Consider the following 13,569-nt stretch of genomic DNA (forward strand, 5'->3'; position numbering starts at 1 on the left):
TAGAGCTGGAAGGTTTGATGTAGATGTTGAAGGGTTGATCTGATTGCAATTTGGATCTCAGATATGGGAAGGTCTTGATCTGATTTAAATGTGAAAATCCTAAAGTACATTGGTATTTAGAAGGGTTGATGTTGAAGTGCTGCCAAAACATTGACATTAGCGTGTCAAAGATTTCCTTTTCTTTCTAATGGTGGAATTCTAAAGCTTGATGAAAGATGAATTCAGTTTGGCCTGTGCTGTCCAGAGTAGTTGTCGGTCATTTTTTGTCGGGCTGAGACAGTCCTGCCAATGGCTGGACTAGAGAAGGGTATGGTGGGAGGGCGAGGGAAAAGGGTGGTGAATGGTTGGGAATGAGCTCATTTGGAAGCAGGAGAAAATCTCATGTGAAAAAAAAAAATTGCCTACGAGAAGTTTTGATACAAGGACTTTTCTTTATAAAAATTTTCTCTTGTTTGTGTAACATGAGAAAACCAGATTGGAAAAATGTTAGAATGCTTTGGTTAGGGTGAGGGCTGCCCCAAAACTAAAAACTTTGAATTATACAAAAAATTTCATCTCCCGAGATGGAGAATTTTTTTTATCAGAATAAGGGCAAAATAGACAACTTCAAAAAAAAAAAGATCTATTGTTTGGAAGAAATAGAAAACTTTTCACCTTTCCCTTCCGATTTGCAATTTTCCTACCATTTTTTCATTTCCAAACACGCCCAATCCAGAGTCAATGGACAGGCTGTGGTGATATTTAAGTAAGAAGATCCTTGAAGATGGCACTTGGTGTTGACGATAGAACTCAATTTGAAGCACTAAGTTCAAAATTTAAAATTTTCCAAGTTTGGAATTTCAACAGTCCAAACTATGTGTTGGGCAAATCCATAACAAAGTCTTGAATTTTGAAATAGCCTAATAGAGTCCAGGTTGCAAAATATGCCTTTATTTTTAGAACAGTTCATTTATGACTGACTAGTCTGAAACATCATTTAGATTCAGCCATCCAGGCATACTAGATCAGAATCTGTTTAGTCAGATTGGGTAAGCAAAACCAGATCCAAACACTAAGGGAACTTGGATTCAGTTTAGCATTCTCCCACGGAGCTCAAAGACAAATCTGAGTCCAACTGAATGTCCCACAAGATCCTATCCGATGGTATGTATATGGCGGATCTATTAGTGTAAATAGGGCCTCTCCCCACAAGCCAACGCCTAGCATAGGCCCTGCGGTCTTGGAGTTTTACGCCGCCGGAATTATGCCTGCATGTATAGCAGGCTGAGCCAACATTAGCAGATTTTCGTTTAGGGTGCAGCCTCTTGAGGTTATAAAAAGACATGAATCCAACTCTGAATCTCATCGAGTTTTATGCTGTCATTACAGCGATCATAAGTATGGCAGGAAAAGCCAGCGCTGCTAAGTCTTTGGTCCTGGCTACAACGGGGTGATATCTTATGTCATAAGCGGGGTCCTGTATCAAGCTGAAGGCCCAGGATCGAAACCCTCTGCCACATGGGATGGCTGTTGTTCTGGTAGGGTCTGCCTAACCTAGCTTGACTTTCTCAAAAAAAAAAAAAAAAGTCTTTGGTCCTAGGAGTAGTTTTTCTGTGTAAATATCATAAAAAAACAAACTCCAAAACGCATTATCTTACATCCCTGCCCCAAATGTCAATTTCCCAATCATACAGAAGCAACACCACCTCTCTCTCTCTCTCTCTCTCTCTCTCTCTCTCGGATGGCTACCCTAGGAAGAGCTACCCATCTCTTCTTGACCCTCTTCCTCATCTTCTCATATGCGAAAGCACAAAACCCAACTCCAACTCCATGGCCAGAGCAATTCCACTCCATACTCTTCATGAATTACAGTGGGGCTTTGCAAATCATCGACCTCTGGTACGACTGGCCCAACGGCAGGAACTTCAACATCATACAGCATCAGCTGGGGAAGCTCCTCTATGACCTCGAATGGAACAATGGTACCTCCTTTTTCTACACCTTGGATGCCAACAAGGAGTGCAGAAGCATCCAATTGGAAGTTGGGATCTTGAGGCCCAATTGGCTGGACGGCGCCAACTATTTGGGGCAACAGTACGTAGATGGGTTCTTGTGCAATGTGTGGGAGAAGGTTGATTTCATTTGGTATTATGAGGATGTTGTCACCAAAAGGCCTGTTCATTGGGTTTTCTACACAGGTGACTACCATGGTCCCATCTTTTTTTTTCTTTTGGATAGTCCAAGGGCAACCACGCCTCAATCACCGACCGCAGATTGGCTGGACTCCTGTTGGTAAAACCCTTGAGTACACCCAGCTTCAACCTTGCGGCAATGAGCACCAACCTGTCGGTTTCTAACTTGTGATGTCCCGTCAACTTTGTGACATTCACAAGTCGCTCCTACCAGATGAGCGGAGCAATCTGATTCTGTTTTTTGACCTTGTTTTTCTGCTCTCTGACTGATCCTTGTTTATATAATGGTGGCGGTGTGATGTTATCAGGAAGGGCTGCTCATGTGATGACATTCGAAGTCGGGGCGGTGCTGGAAGATGCAAAGTGGCAAGCGCCTGTTTATTGTTTTGATAATAAGAAGAAATTGGATGGAAACCCCAATTCCCACTTTGATAAGGCTTTTGTGGAAAATCTGGCACAGAAAGGTGTTATCAAGGGATTTGTTGGTTCCACTTTCTTGTGAATTTGGAATGGTACTTTGTCTTTTCAGGGATCTGTAAAAAGATATTAATAATGTTGTTCTCTTGGCCCTCGGTTCGCGTCCGTTGGTGAATGAACTGCATGTGAGCTTTTGCCTTTTTCTCCAGAAAGAGCAAGGAGAGAGGCAGGCACCGACACCCCCACGATTCCACGTAATTAACCCTCTCCTTGCAGGTTTTGGCCGTTTTGCAGTGTCTCTTAGCTTATAAAATGAATGTTACATGATCAGGTCAGAGGCACCTCTGCGGTTGGATGCCGTAACCCAAACACACCATGGTTAGATGGTTTAATTCCACAAAAGTTTTCCGAGCAGTTAATGTTCACGTACGACATCTAAAGCACGACAAATAAACTGATGAAAAACAAGAAAAAATGGAGGTGTTTGGGTTGCCGTTTATCTCATGCATGAATAGCATCCAAGGCATCTCTGACGATAACAATAATATCGTCAGAGATACCTCACCTGATACAGTATCAACATCAATTTAAAAAGCTTTAACACAGCTAGACCACAAATTTCCTAATTTTCCCCTCTTCGTGATCTAGCTGCGTAAACATTAAGCCAAAGGTTCTTTCTTTTCAATGGTCACATGTCTGCCCACGAATGAGAGAGAGAAAGTAGCCATGAATTGTCTATGACTCCTGAGAAATAGCCAGGACTCACAAGGGCTTCACTCATCCGGGCAGAGGCTACTTGTAAATGTTAACAAGCTGAAGCAACGGCATGAGTTCAACACCTCAGTCACAGGTGTGCGCTCCTTGCTGTGAGGCCAAAGTTGGGCATACTTCATAATGGGCAAGGGAGAAGAGAACCTGAGGTTAATGAGCCACGAGTAAATAAGATGGTTTGCTCCAATCATTTAAAAATTATAAAAAAAAAAAGTCTTAAAAAATGATAGAAGAACGGGACCTATCATGCAACATACAAATCACTTGCATACGAACTTTACACTTCAACGGGATCATTCCGTTCCAACTCTAGTAGAGAAAAGAAGTTATATTAAAAAAAACACTAAATAACAACACAATATGTTTATACCAAGCCTAACTTCCGCCCCTAACATACCGAAATCTCACTCACGACAATAGCGACATGCAGGCAGCTTGGGTGGGCCGGTTCCACCCAGTTTTGCTGATATGTGTCGGGACTCAATAGGGCTCCTATGAACTCCATTGCTTTTGTGGTCCAAGTCGATGGCGATTCAGGACCTATGCATAGAGTTGAACCCAGCCCAAGTTGTTCGCAATGACCCATTTGCACCCTCACAAAATTAACCTGAAATGAACATTTGCACCCACCAAAAATCAACAGGCCCCAGCGTCTCTCTCTCTCTCTCTCTCTCTCTCTCTCTCTCTCTCTCAATTGAACATTTGCAGAGTTTTGAGGCATCATACATGGTACATGTTATTCACAAAGAGGACGGTTGTCCCCAAATGGATTTGATGACTTCTGCTTATAGGTACAACACTGCGAAGGTCATCTTACATGAAGGAACTGATACAAAACAAACATGCACACACACATACACACTGCAGAAAAAAAAACCATAAATAAACAAATTGCAAAGCAAGCTAGAAAGAACTCGTTTTCAAAGATGACCATGGTTGAATTGATTGCAGGAACGCTCTGAGACCAGACCTGCTATCCTGTTCATATGTAAACAATTTCAAATTAGACGACTTCTTGAACTGTTATCTGACAGAACAGTAAAAGAACTTACCACATTGGAGAATTAATCAGGAGGAAGCCTGCTTTGCTTTCAATACCAGCTCTTCTGTTGTGGTTCCTATGATCTCATTGGCACGCTGAAGCCCGACGCAGTAAATTCTTCCAATTGAATCCTGAAATTTGCAGAGTTTTCAGTGCTTAGACAAAATAGAAAACCCCAGAGAATCTACTATATGAGAAAAGATAAAAGCATAGGGATCAAATGATTGATTGTTAGAAATCAGCAAAAGCCAAAAAGCTACAAGAGATCTAGATGGGATATTCCATCTCCATGGCTTTGCAATTGTGAGTTGATCCACATAAGAACCAAGTTTGGTTGATAGAGAAACTAGACGCCAACTGGGGTCAAATCAATCTGCCCTGAGCTGACTCTTGACCTCAAAATATTGTGTTTAGGAAGATATAATAGCAGAGTCTATCTGATTATTTGATAGCTCATGCATTGGAAAACACGCAAAAGATATGTTCTGGTGATGATTACTGGACATGAGAGAACAAAAACTTGTCCATAGAAGAGAGAGGGGGGGGGGGGGGGGATTAAGTGACCCCCATTCAGAGGCAGGTTCCTGGTCATCATATATATATATGGATAATGTTTGCTACCCGGTGGGTAAGGAACTCCCTAGTGAAAAAAGGTAGTTTATTTTTTTTCAATTTTTGTGCACATCTAAGTTCTGACCCACCAGACGTGATCTACACAATAAGTTTAGTAGAAACTGACCTTTGGATCATGTTTTTCTGATGTATATTTCAGATTCTATGAAGGTTGAAAAATCAATGGCCCACAATGCACCAAATTTAAAAAAAAATGTTTTTATGTCCAAAAAATTATGGTTCAAGAGTTGATTCTTACTATTTTGACCATGCTTAACATATCCGTATGAGGTCAGGTTTGGTAAAAAAACCTCCCCCTATGAGTTCTAACTAGGGAGTTCCTTACCCACGACCACGAGGTTAGCAACTGCTATCCTATATATATAATGAAATCAACACAGGGATTTTGTAAGTGAAACCAGACTGCTGATCATCATAGTAGTTTCATGTTAAAACTAAAAACAATGGATGCACAGGGTAAGAAATATTCCAAGGTAGCCGCATGCTCTTCCTGTTTGATGGTCGACGCGCACAAAACTGACTTGATTATATAAACTACTTATGCCCTTACAGACACTTAAAAGGGTCGACTGCTCCTGATCAAAAGGAGGCTATCAGAATATTAGAGTTAGCTATCATTGGAGTTCCCCATGAAAATGTGGTTGAACATTACATACATATCTAATCACAGTGAGAGAATGATTTGCTATTACATGGATTAGGACTTGGCAATACTCAATTGCCGGATGATTACATCATTCTTCAGATGCCGAAACACTTGTAAGGGATATAGTTCATACTTTAATGCTGAGAAAGATGCCAACTCAAATAATGTCAAACTTCAAAGGTCATTAGTGTTTTCAAGTTTAGCTAATAGGAGTAAAGAAAAAGGATAGTAAGCTATAAAAACCTCCAAATTTGATCCACCCACAAAAACAGAATATTTAGTTCAACGCATTGTCTTTTCCTTCTTTTTTTTCAGACCATCATATGAATCTTACCCGACCAACAATTCCAAGCTTCTCTAACTTCTGAACTGCATCATCTACCTCGAAATTACATTTCTGGCCAAACTCTGACTCAATAAGTTCTTCACAGCGCAAATCAAGGTCCTATGAATATGTTTCAAGTGGTAAGGAAACATGACTGCCAAAGATGCAGCTTTGGCAAGAAAACATGCAATTGACTAACATCATTAGCCTAAGATACCTTTTCAGTCGCTTTACCTTGCTCCATCAAAACAAAGAATGCTATAATAACCTCTTTCACCTAATCAACCAACAAAAAACATTAAAAACTTAGCTCTTCATGTAGACCAAAAACAAGATAGTCGTCTCTTCTGCAACAAAACATAGTGAAATGATAGAAGTACCAAGCTTGATACCTACTTCCTGCTGTATAACATCATCGCACAAATGAAGAAGGGTCCCTCTCCCACTATCCAATTGTTTGTCATACATAGATTTTGTGATCAAGTTCTGGTATGTTGCCAAATTTTGCTGGAACCTGAAATGGTGCAAGGAAAGTCAAAACACATCCACAAATGGAAAAGCAAGACAATGCAAAATTGACTTTCATTTTCGACAAAGAAAGGGATGGTGCAGTCATATTGTATATGTGTCTCTCTCACATGCATGATAGTACATGATCAATTTATGGTTAGCTAATCTGGTTTGCTCAAAACATCACAAAGAACATAGATCCACAGGTAAATGCAATCTCTACAATCTCAACAAAAGGCATGCTACACATTCTGTTCTGTTTGTAGATATTGCATCATCGAGGTATCCTGAGTTCCATATCCAGATGTTCAGCATGAGATGGTCTACAGCCAGTACCCAAGTTTAACAAACTACAGTGGTCGATCAAACTGACAGAGACACAAAGAGCTGAAAGACACTGAAAACACCAACTAATTAACTAAATTAAAAAACATTTAAAGAGACCTTTCACTGGATCCAGAGAACACAATAAAGATGACTAAAATCCATTTTCTAACAGAAAACTTACGTGAAGTATGTCTTGGCAGAATAACCCACGAGTCCAGAAACAATAGCAACTATAACCCATATATCTGCTTTAGGCATTTCAAGCGAGCTAACAAGAGCAACCTGAAGGAAAACAGCAAATTGGAGCATAGAAGGAAAACTAGGAATAGAAGATGCAAAATGAGTGCAGAAACCAATGAGCCTGATTATTAGGAAAAGACTCACCAAACCTAAGACAGCAGAAATCAAAAACTTGACCCAGTCCATTGGGGTTAAGCCTGGATTTTTCTTCTCTGGCTGCAAAAAAGACTCTATTCATTGACAGCTATAGAACAGATATGGATCGTTCAAGATTATAACTTGAAAAAAGAATCCTCCCTTCACCAAATCACAGATGGAAGGCTCACCAGAACCAGTTCCATATCAGCTAAAGGAATGTTTTTAAAATGTTTGATATAAATTCCACGATCATCTTGACCCTTGCTACTTGCACGCCTAATAAGAAGAATGCGCTGATCAAACAAACTTCCACAAATACAATAAAAATTTCTTATCTAACCAGGTAAGACCACAGAAATGAAATTGATTTAGAATCATCATAAAATGGACTTATTGTCCAAGTCCAACAACAAATATTCTCCAGCATGGTAATAATACAATATATACAATTGAAGTCAAACAGTTTGCGGTCGGAAAGAAACTAATGAGGTACAAAGGGCAATCACCTGTAGACTACAATCATCCTGTCAAAAGTTGGCTCTTGAATTGTTTTCTTGCTAAGCAAGCTTTTTATGCTGGAAATGCACAGAACAGGTAAACTTTGTTCCTTATGAAGAAATCAAATTAAATAAAACAACACTGCAGATGGAACGTCATAGTTAAGAATCAAACCTCACTTCCATGTTCTCAATTCGAATTCGTTCAACATACATGTCATCATTCTCTGATTCAACACTTATTTCATCAGTTTTCTTAGAATCTGTTGCTAATCTTTGGTTGCGTCTTCTAGATAGTAATCTTTGCAATCTATCAACCAGATGGAACACCATGTTATACAAAACATCAATCTCTCTATTAAAGATAAAATGTGGTTAAATGGCAAAAATATGTGAATTCTCAGGATTCCTAATGCAATAGACATATTACCTAGTAACACCTAGGAACCAAGCCCATATACGTGAGATGATCATATCCAACTTCTCCATGATGAAGAAGTCACTTGTGTGATCAATTCCAATTCCACGCCGGAAAATTACATACTTTGGACACATGCAGAAAATACAGCAAAAGAACATTAGGACAAGCTTAACAATGTCAAAGACGAAGACTATCAGATCATTTCAGATGAAAAGCACAAACAAGTTTCACTGATTATACAGGTAGAGCTATTTCACATAAAATAAGTTGATATCTACAGAAGAAAAAAATAATGTGCATGTTTCCACTATCAAGTTAAGAGATGTAAACACGTGCTACAAGATTTCCATATTCTACAAATTCATGGATCATCATAGTGAACTTGGCTTTTTTCATTGACCTATTTCCTTCTCTTTCCCTAATGAAGTTGAATCCAGCAGATCACTACTCATTTACTTGGAAAAGAAAAAATAACTAAACTTCATCAAGCAATCAACCAACACAAAAGATACATATGTAATAGCAACTACGTAGAGCAAATGCATGCTAAACTTCAAGCAGCTGAAACTTATCAGAAAGAAGGCTTAAAAGATCATTATAGGGGAACAGACATAGACAGTATAAAGATAGAGAATATATTTACAGATACAATAGTATATTTAATCAAGAAATAAAAGATTTGCCATCAGTCCTTCAACTTCCAAGGAAAAAAAAACTTTGGACAACTTGAAATGAACTGTCACTACCTTGTTTGAAAAATCTGGAAGGTTATCATGAGGATGCTCAGTAAAAAACCTTGATAAAAGCTTGTTGTCCAGCTGCATGCCAAAAACCCAAGGAAAACATCAGCATCAACAGGGGTAAATGGTGATGATTAAAAAACATAGCCACATATCAGTTGCGAAATAATAGCAAGTATGAACCTTTGATTCATCAACTGAAATGGGAAGATTCAGAAGATACTGCCCAGAGCGTGCAACTTCTATTTCCTCATCAGTAACTATCTTGAAATTGCTCTTTTCCATTACCTGCAAAACAAAAGCTAAAAATTTGACATCAGTCATTCCATAACGAGGATAAAATAAAAAACCAGAGCGCAACTAGATATGGGCTAAATACAGCTACTGACTTTGAATTTTAACAACTAGAAGAACCTGGCTTCAGGATAAAATGAAGGCCGATCGAAAAGACATAGTATATAACACAAATACACAACTTGAAGGATGTTTCTCCAATAAATGAGATTAGTATTAACACAGATATGATACTACCCACACTCAGGTTGAATCATGCTTTAATAACAAAGCCATTCATGAGTTTCTTCCAAAAAAACAGACATTCATGAGTCACCTGTAAAGATAAGTTTTTGCATAGCCGGGACTCAGTACAGATTGACTTAGTCCCAGTCACATAAGGTTAACACTAGACCAAGACAGTAAAAACTCAGTTAAGTTTTCTGGAGCCTAGCCAGCAAAGCCACAGGCACAATCAAATCACCTGAGACTTAGATGCTTGACTAATCATATCCAAGTTAAATATAACTCAGTCCAGAGAATAAGCTGCAACTGGAAGGCCAGAATGTCTTGTCGCAATAGACTAAGAGTGTGTTCAAAGTTGCCACATTAGGAAGCTGAAGCAGAAAATGATACAGGAAGCGGAAGCGAGATGCAATGCATTTTAAAATATACAGGAAGTGGGAAGCAAGGAATATATATATATATATATATATATAAGAATTGAATGGGAATCAAAATAAAACACAAATAATAACTAAAATAAAAGTGACTAATATTAAATTTTATGATTTTTTAGTGCAAGAAATAAATTTTTAACAAAATCTAAAAATGATGACTACCAATTTAGAGAAAGTACATGAAAGTGAGAGAAACAACATACAAAACATGAAAAGAGAACATATAAGAAGAATAGGAGAAGTGTGGAGAACCAAGGTTCTCTTCAAGTTTCGAAAGCAAGGAGTATCGCACTTCAAAAGCAAGTTTCCGAGAAGCGAGCTTCCCACCTATCTAAGAAGCTTTCTGTACCTCTGGTTTGTGTACTGTGGAAGGACGCTAAGCGCAGAGTACCCTTCAGCGCAAACATAATGGGGCCACCTCCCCCACAGTGTTTCCGTGGCAGGCAAATGCACTCTCCCGTTTGCATGTCACGGAAAAAGGAAAGTTTTCCGTGAAAATGCATGGGCGCCCGTGCCATTTCAGTGGGCCTTACAATGCAACACAAACGTGGGAGCTGCTTTCCTCACCCTCAATTTTACACGCTGGACCCCCTTCCCACGGATTCAGTTCCCGTGGGAGGGTGGTCCGATTCATTTTCCGCGGAAGAGGCAGCCCTCTTCCGTGACAAGCAAACGCACGCGTTTGATTGCACGTTCCGACGGTCGCACCGGATGTCGCGGACGCGCCAAACGCTGGATTACGGTGAAACACCGCTCCACACCCCGGGGAACGGGAACAGTGTTCCCACTTGTTTAAAAAAAAGGTCGGGCGGAAGGGGAACAATTAAAAATTCTATTCTTTTGCCGACGGACATTCTTCGAGACAACAATCTAACCAAGCCTTGACAGTTTGCAACAAGTTCAAATATAAACAGTTGAAAAGATAACCAAGATGTACAACCAACCTGAAACAAGTACTTCAAGAACTTCTGTTCGAGTTCGTCAATCTCTTTCGGAGACAAATTCTGCTGCTCCAATTTCTGAGCTCCGTGGATGGGATCAAACAGAGAGTACAGTTGCTACAAACCCACCAAATAATACGCCATTTCAACTAGGAATTTTCTCAATCAGAAAAGATAAAAAAAAAATCCGTGAAAAGTAAAGAGGAAATTCACCATCAAGTCCTCGAATTGCAGAAAATACCAAGCACGAATCATATACTCAACTCTCTTGCACAGCTTCAAAAACTCTACGCGATCAGTGGAGCGTTCTACAAGAGAAAAGCCAAAACCATAAAAACTCCTTTAAAAAAAACCAAATTCTCTACAAATTGCAGAAACAACGGAAACGACTTCGCACTCAATCGATAAGATACCATAAAATCATCGACCACGAAACCTCATTTCGATCTCGAAAAAACCCGAAAACTCGTTAGTAGGAAAGAGAGATCATCGTACCTAAGAGGTTAGCCAATGTCATGATCAGCTTGGGCTTGAGAATCGGAACGACCGATTCCCGCTCGAGACGGATGACTTCCTTTGTGCTCGCCATGACAGGCTAATAACCACCCTAATTTCTTCAAACAAGAAGAAAAAGAAATGGGAGAGGAAGAGGAAGAAGTTCCTTCAGAGAGGGAATTTAGGGATTTGCATTATTTGAGAATAGGGAAGACGGTAGATTTTCTCTCACTGTGTGGTCGTGTTGCACTTCCAGTTAACTAACGTTTAAAAGTAACTCCTGGTAAAATCGAAAAGAAATCAGGGGTAAAATGGGTAATAATGTCGGCAGTATATGATCTTCGGTTACTTCCGCTCTCGCTGCCGTTGCAATCAAGGCCTCAGATCTTGCACATCGGGTCGGGTCCAAACCGGATCTGGGTCCGAAGTTGAGGTTGGATCTGGGAGAGTCAGAGGCTTGACCCGGCCGGTCTCAGCGACTTTGTTGTGCTGGACAAGGGGAAAGCGGATTCGGTTAAAAGTTATGTAAGGACCCAAACTTGCCCTGCTAATAATGGCATGTATACAGGGACAAATTTGCAGCTTTCAAACCATTTATCTGTTATATCGTCGGCCTCTTTAAAAAACATACTTGCATTATAAATATATATATGCTTTATTTAGTAGAAAATATGTATTAGCTTAAATATTTTTTTCGGTTTAGATATCTCTTTACCTCAAAAAATTAAGAACTCATGTTAAATTGATTAGATCCAAAACATGGTTTTTAGTAAACAAGTGATGATAAATACATCTACAGGTTTGGATTAAGTAAAAAAACGCATCTATGACAGTCCGGGATAAAAATGATCAGCGCTACACATTTCTCTGTATATAAGGCTTCATTTTGGAGCCAGCCGTTGGAAATGCATTTGTAGATTCCACACAATAAGGAGTGACCATGGATTTGCGACCTCCCAACATTTTTTTTGATATTTACATGGAGAAACCATCCCCATGATCAGAGTCATAGTAATCGCTATCCTGGCAGCGTAAAATTTTGTGGGCTTACCTTTTCCCCAGAGAGCCATCGCCCTTCTACTTGAGCATGGGTGACGCCCATGTGATTTGAATCTAGACCACCTGCCTAGCGGCCTAGGACCCATCCCACTACGCCAAACCCTTTGCAACCTCCTAACTTCCTACCAAGATTGTTCGAGCCCAGATCAGGTGCCATCACATGGCACATTTTTTGTGCCTCAGGCACCTGATCCCAAGATGGAGGGTGATCAGGTGCGTAAGGCACAAAAAATTGAGCCATGTGATGGCACCTGATCTTTTTAAGAATGTTTGGGGGCTGCAGCATTATTTTAGAACTGATTTGAGGGAGTATTTATCATCCCTAAGAAGCAGTAATTACCAATTTCCGTTTTCAGTGCAAATACTATGGTGAGACAGTTTCCCCTCCTTTCCCAAACGCATAAACAACTTCCTCAGTGTCTTTTTCCCAAACAGCCACTACCAAGATAGTTTCATTAAGCTTTTTATCAAATGCATAAACTCCCATCCCAAGAACTGGTTGCATGCACGTAAGGAGACCAGATCAGGTGATCTGTCAAATCACATCTTCACCGTCCATTGCTTCATCCCACAAGGACCTCATGGTCCTTGTAGTGATTTGGCAGATCACTTGATCTGCTCTCGGATGTGTTGCAAACATATCCAATATACCAAAGGGGACTCCCCTTGTCTGGTAGTAGTTAGTTAATGTCACCTTGTGTTGGGACGTTGCAAGTTCAAACCCCAAATGTTATGCTTGTATAACTGACCTCAGCTTTCTCTGTCGAAAAAACATATCCAATATGGGTCGAGTAATCGTTGGAAAGAACCTTTTGTTCCAGATTCAGATCCAACATGGGTCTCGTAATAGGCTCTTGCTGGATCTGATCTGAATCCATAGGTGATATGTGGAAAATAGATACCTGGATCGGAAAAAAGTTTGTTTTAGCATAATCTGGATCCATATACTATTTTTGTGATTTTCCCTACTTTTTATATCTTACATTCTCCTTTATATTCATTGTTTTTATTTCTTGTTACATTTAGATTTATTGACAACTTCCAAATATGCTTCTAAAACCCAATTTTTCAAAATCTCTCACTCAATTGTGCTTTCTAAGGAAAACCTTGAGGGGGTGTTTGTTTCACGAAAGAACGGGAAACAGGCCCTCTTTCATATGAGCGTGAAACATTCACACCATAAAGGTAGTAGGCCCTTCACCCTCCACAAAAAAGGCCACCATCATGGGAAAGCCGGGTAGCA

The 13,569-nt window shown here is 39.8% G+C and overlaps 2 protein-coding genes across 3 annotated transcripts; one reads left to right on the top strand and one right to left on the bottom strand.

Moving 5' to 3' along the window:
- Positions 1 to 1,690: 1,690 nt before the first annotated feature.
- Positions 1,691 to 2,741, top strand: LOC149833526 (uncharacterized protein At4g14100-like). The gene is made up of 2 exons (XM_090012875.1): positions 1,691 to 2,177; positions 2,480 to 2,741. The coding sequence occupies exons 1-2, from the start codon at positions 1,721 to 1,723 to the stop codon at positions 2,671 to 2,673; spliced, it is 651 nt and encodes a 216-aa protein (XP_089869001.1). The 5' UTR covers positions 1,691 to 1,720; the 3' UTR covers positions 2,674 to 2,741.
- Positions 2,742 to 4,102: 1,361 nt separating this feature from the next.
- Positions 4,103 to 11,480, bottom strand: LOC149833527 (uncharacterized). Of its 2 annotated transcripts, none has more exons than XR_016433177.1 (16): positions 11,268 to 11,480; positions 10,986 to 11,080; positions 10,776 to 10,889; positions 9,062 to 9,166; positions 8,885 to 8,956; positions 8,148 to 8,260; positions 7,893 to 8,027; positions 7,727 to 7,795; positions 7,409 to 7,496; positions 7,227 to 7,298; positions 7,024 to 7,124; positions 6,398 to 6,519; positions 6,223 to 6,282; positions 6,015 to 6,125; positions 4,412 to 4,532; positions 4,103 to 4,337 (listed from the first exon to the last, which is right to left on the bottom strand). XR_016433177.1 is itself a non-coding variant. In XM_090012876.1 (16 exons), exons 1-15 carry the CDS (start codon positions 11,359 to 11,361, stop codon positions 4,428 to 4,430), a joined length of 1,452 nt encoding a protein of 483 aa, XP_089869002.1. In that variant the 5' UTR covers positions 11,362 to 11,476; the 3' UTR covers positions 4,103 to 4,337; positions 4,412 to 4,427. The 2 variants fall into 2 exon arrangements, 1 of the variants encoding a protein (XP_089869002.1); XM_090012876.1 differs by having other exon boundaries at positions 6,402 to 6,519; positions 11,268 to 11,476.
- Positions 11,481 to 13,569: the final 2,089 nt, after the last annotated feature.

This window comes from Nuphar pumila, chromosome 7 (genome assembly GCF_984573655.1).
Source record: "Nuphar pumila chromosome 7, dmNupPumi1.hap1.1, whole genome shotgun sequence".
Taxonomy (NCBI): Eukaryota; Viridiplantae; Streptophyta; class Magnoliopsida; order Nymphaeales; family Nymphaeaceae; genus Nuphar; species Nuphar pumila.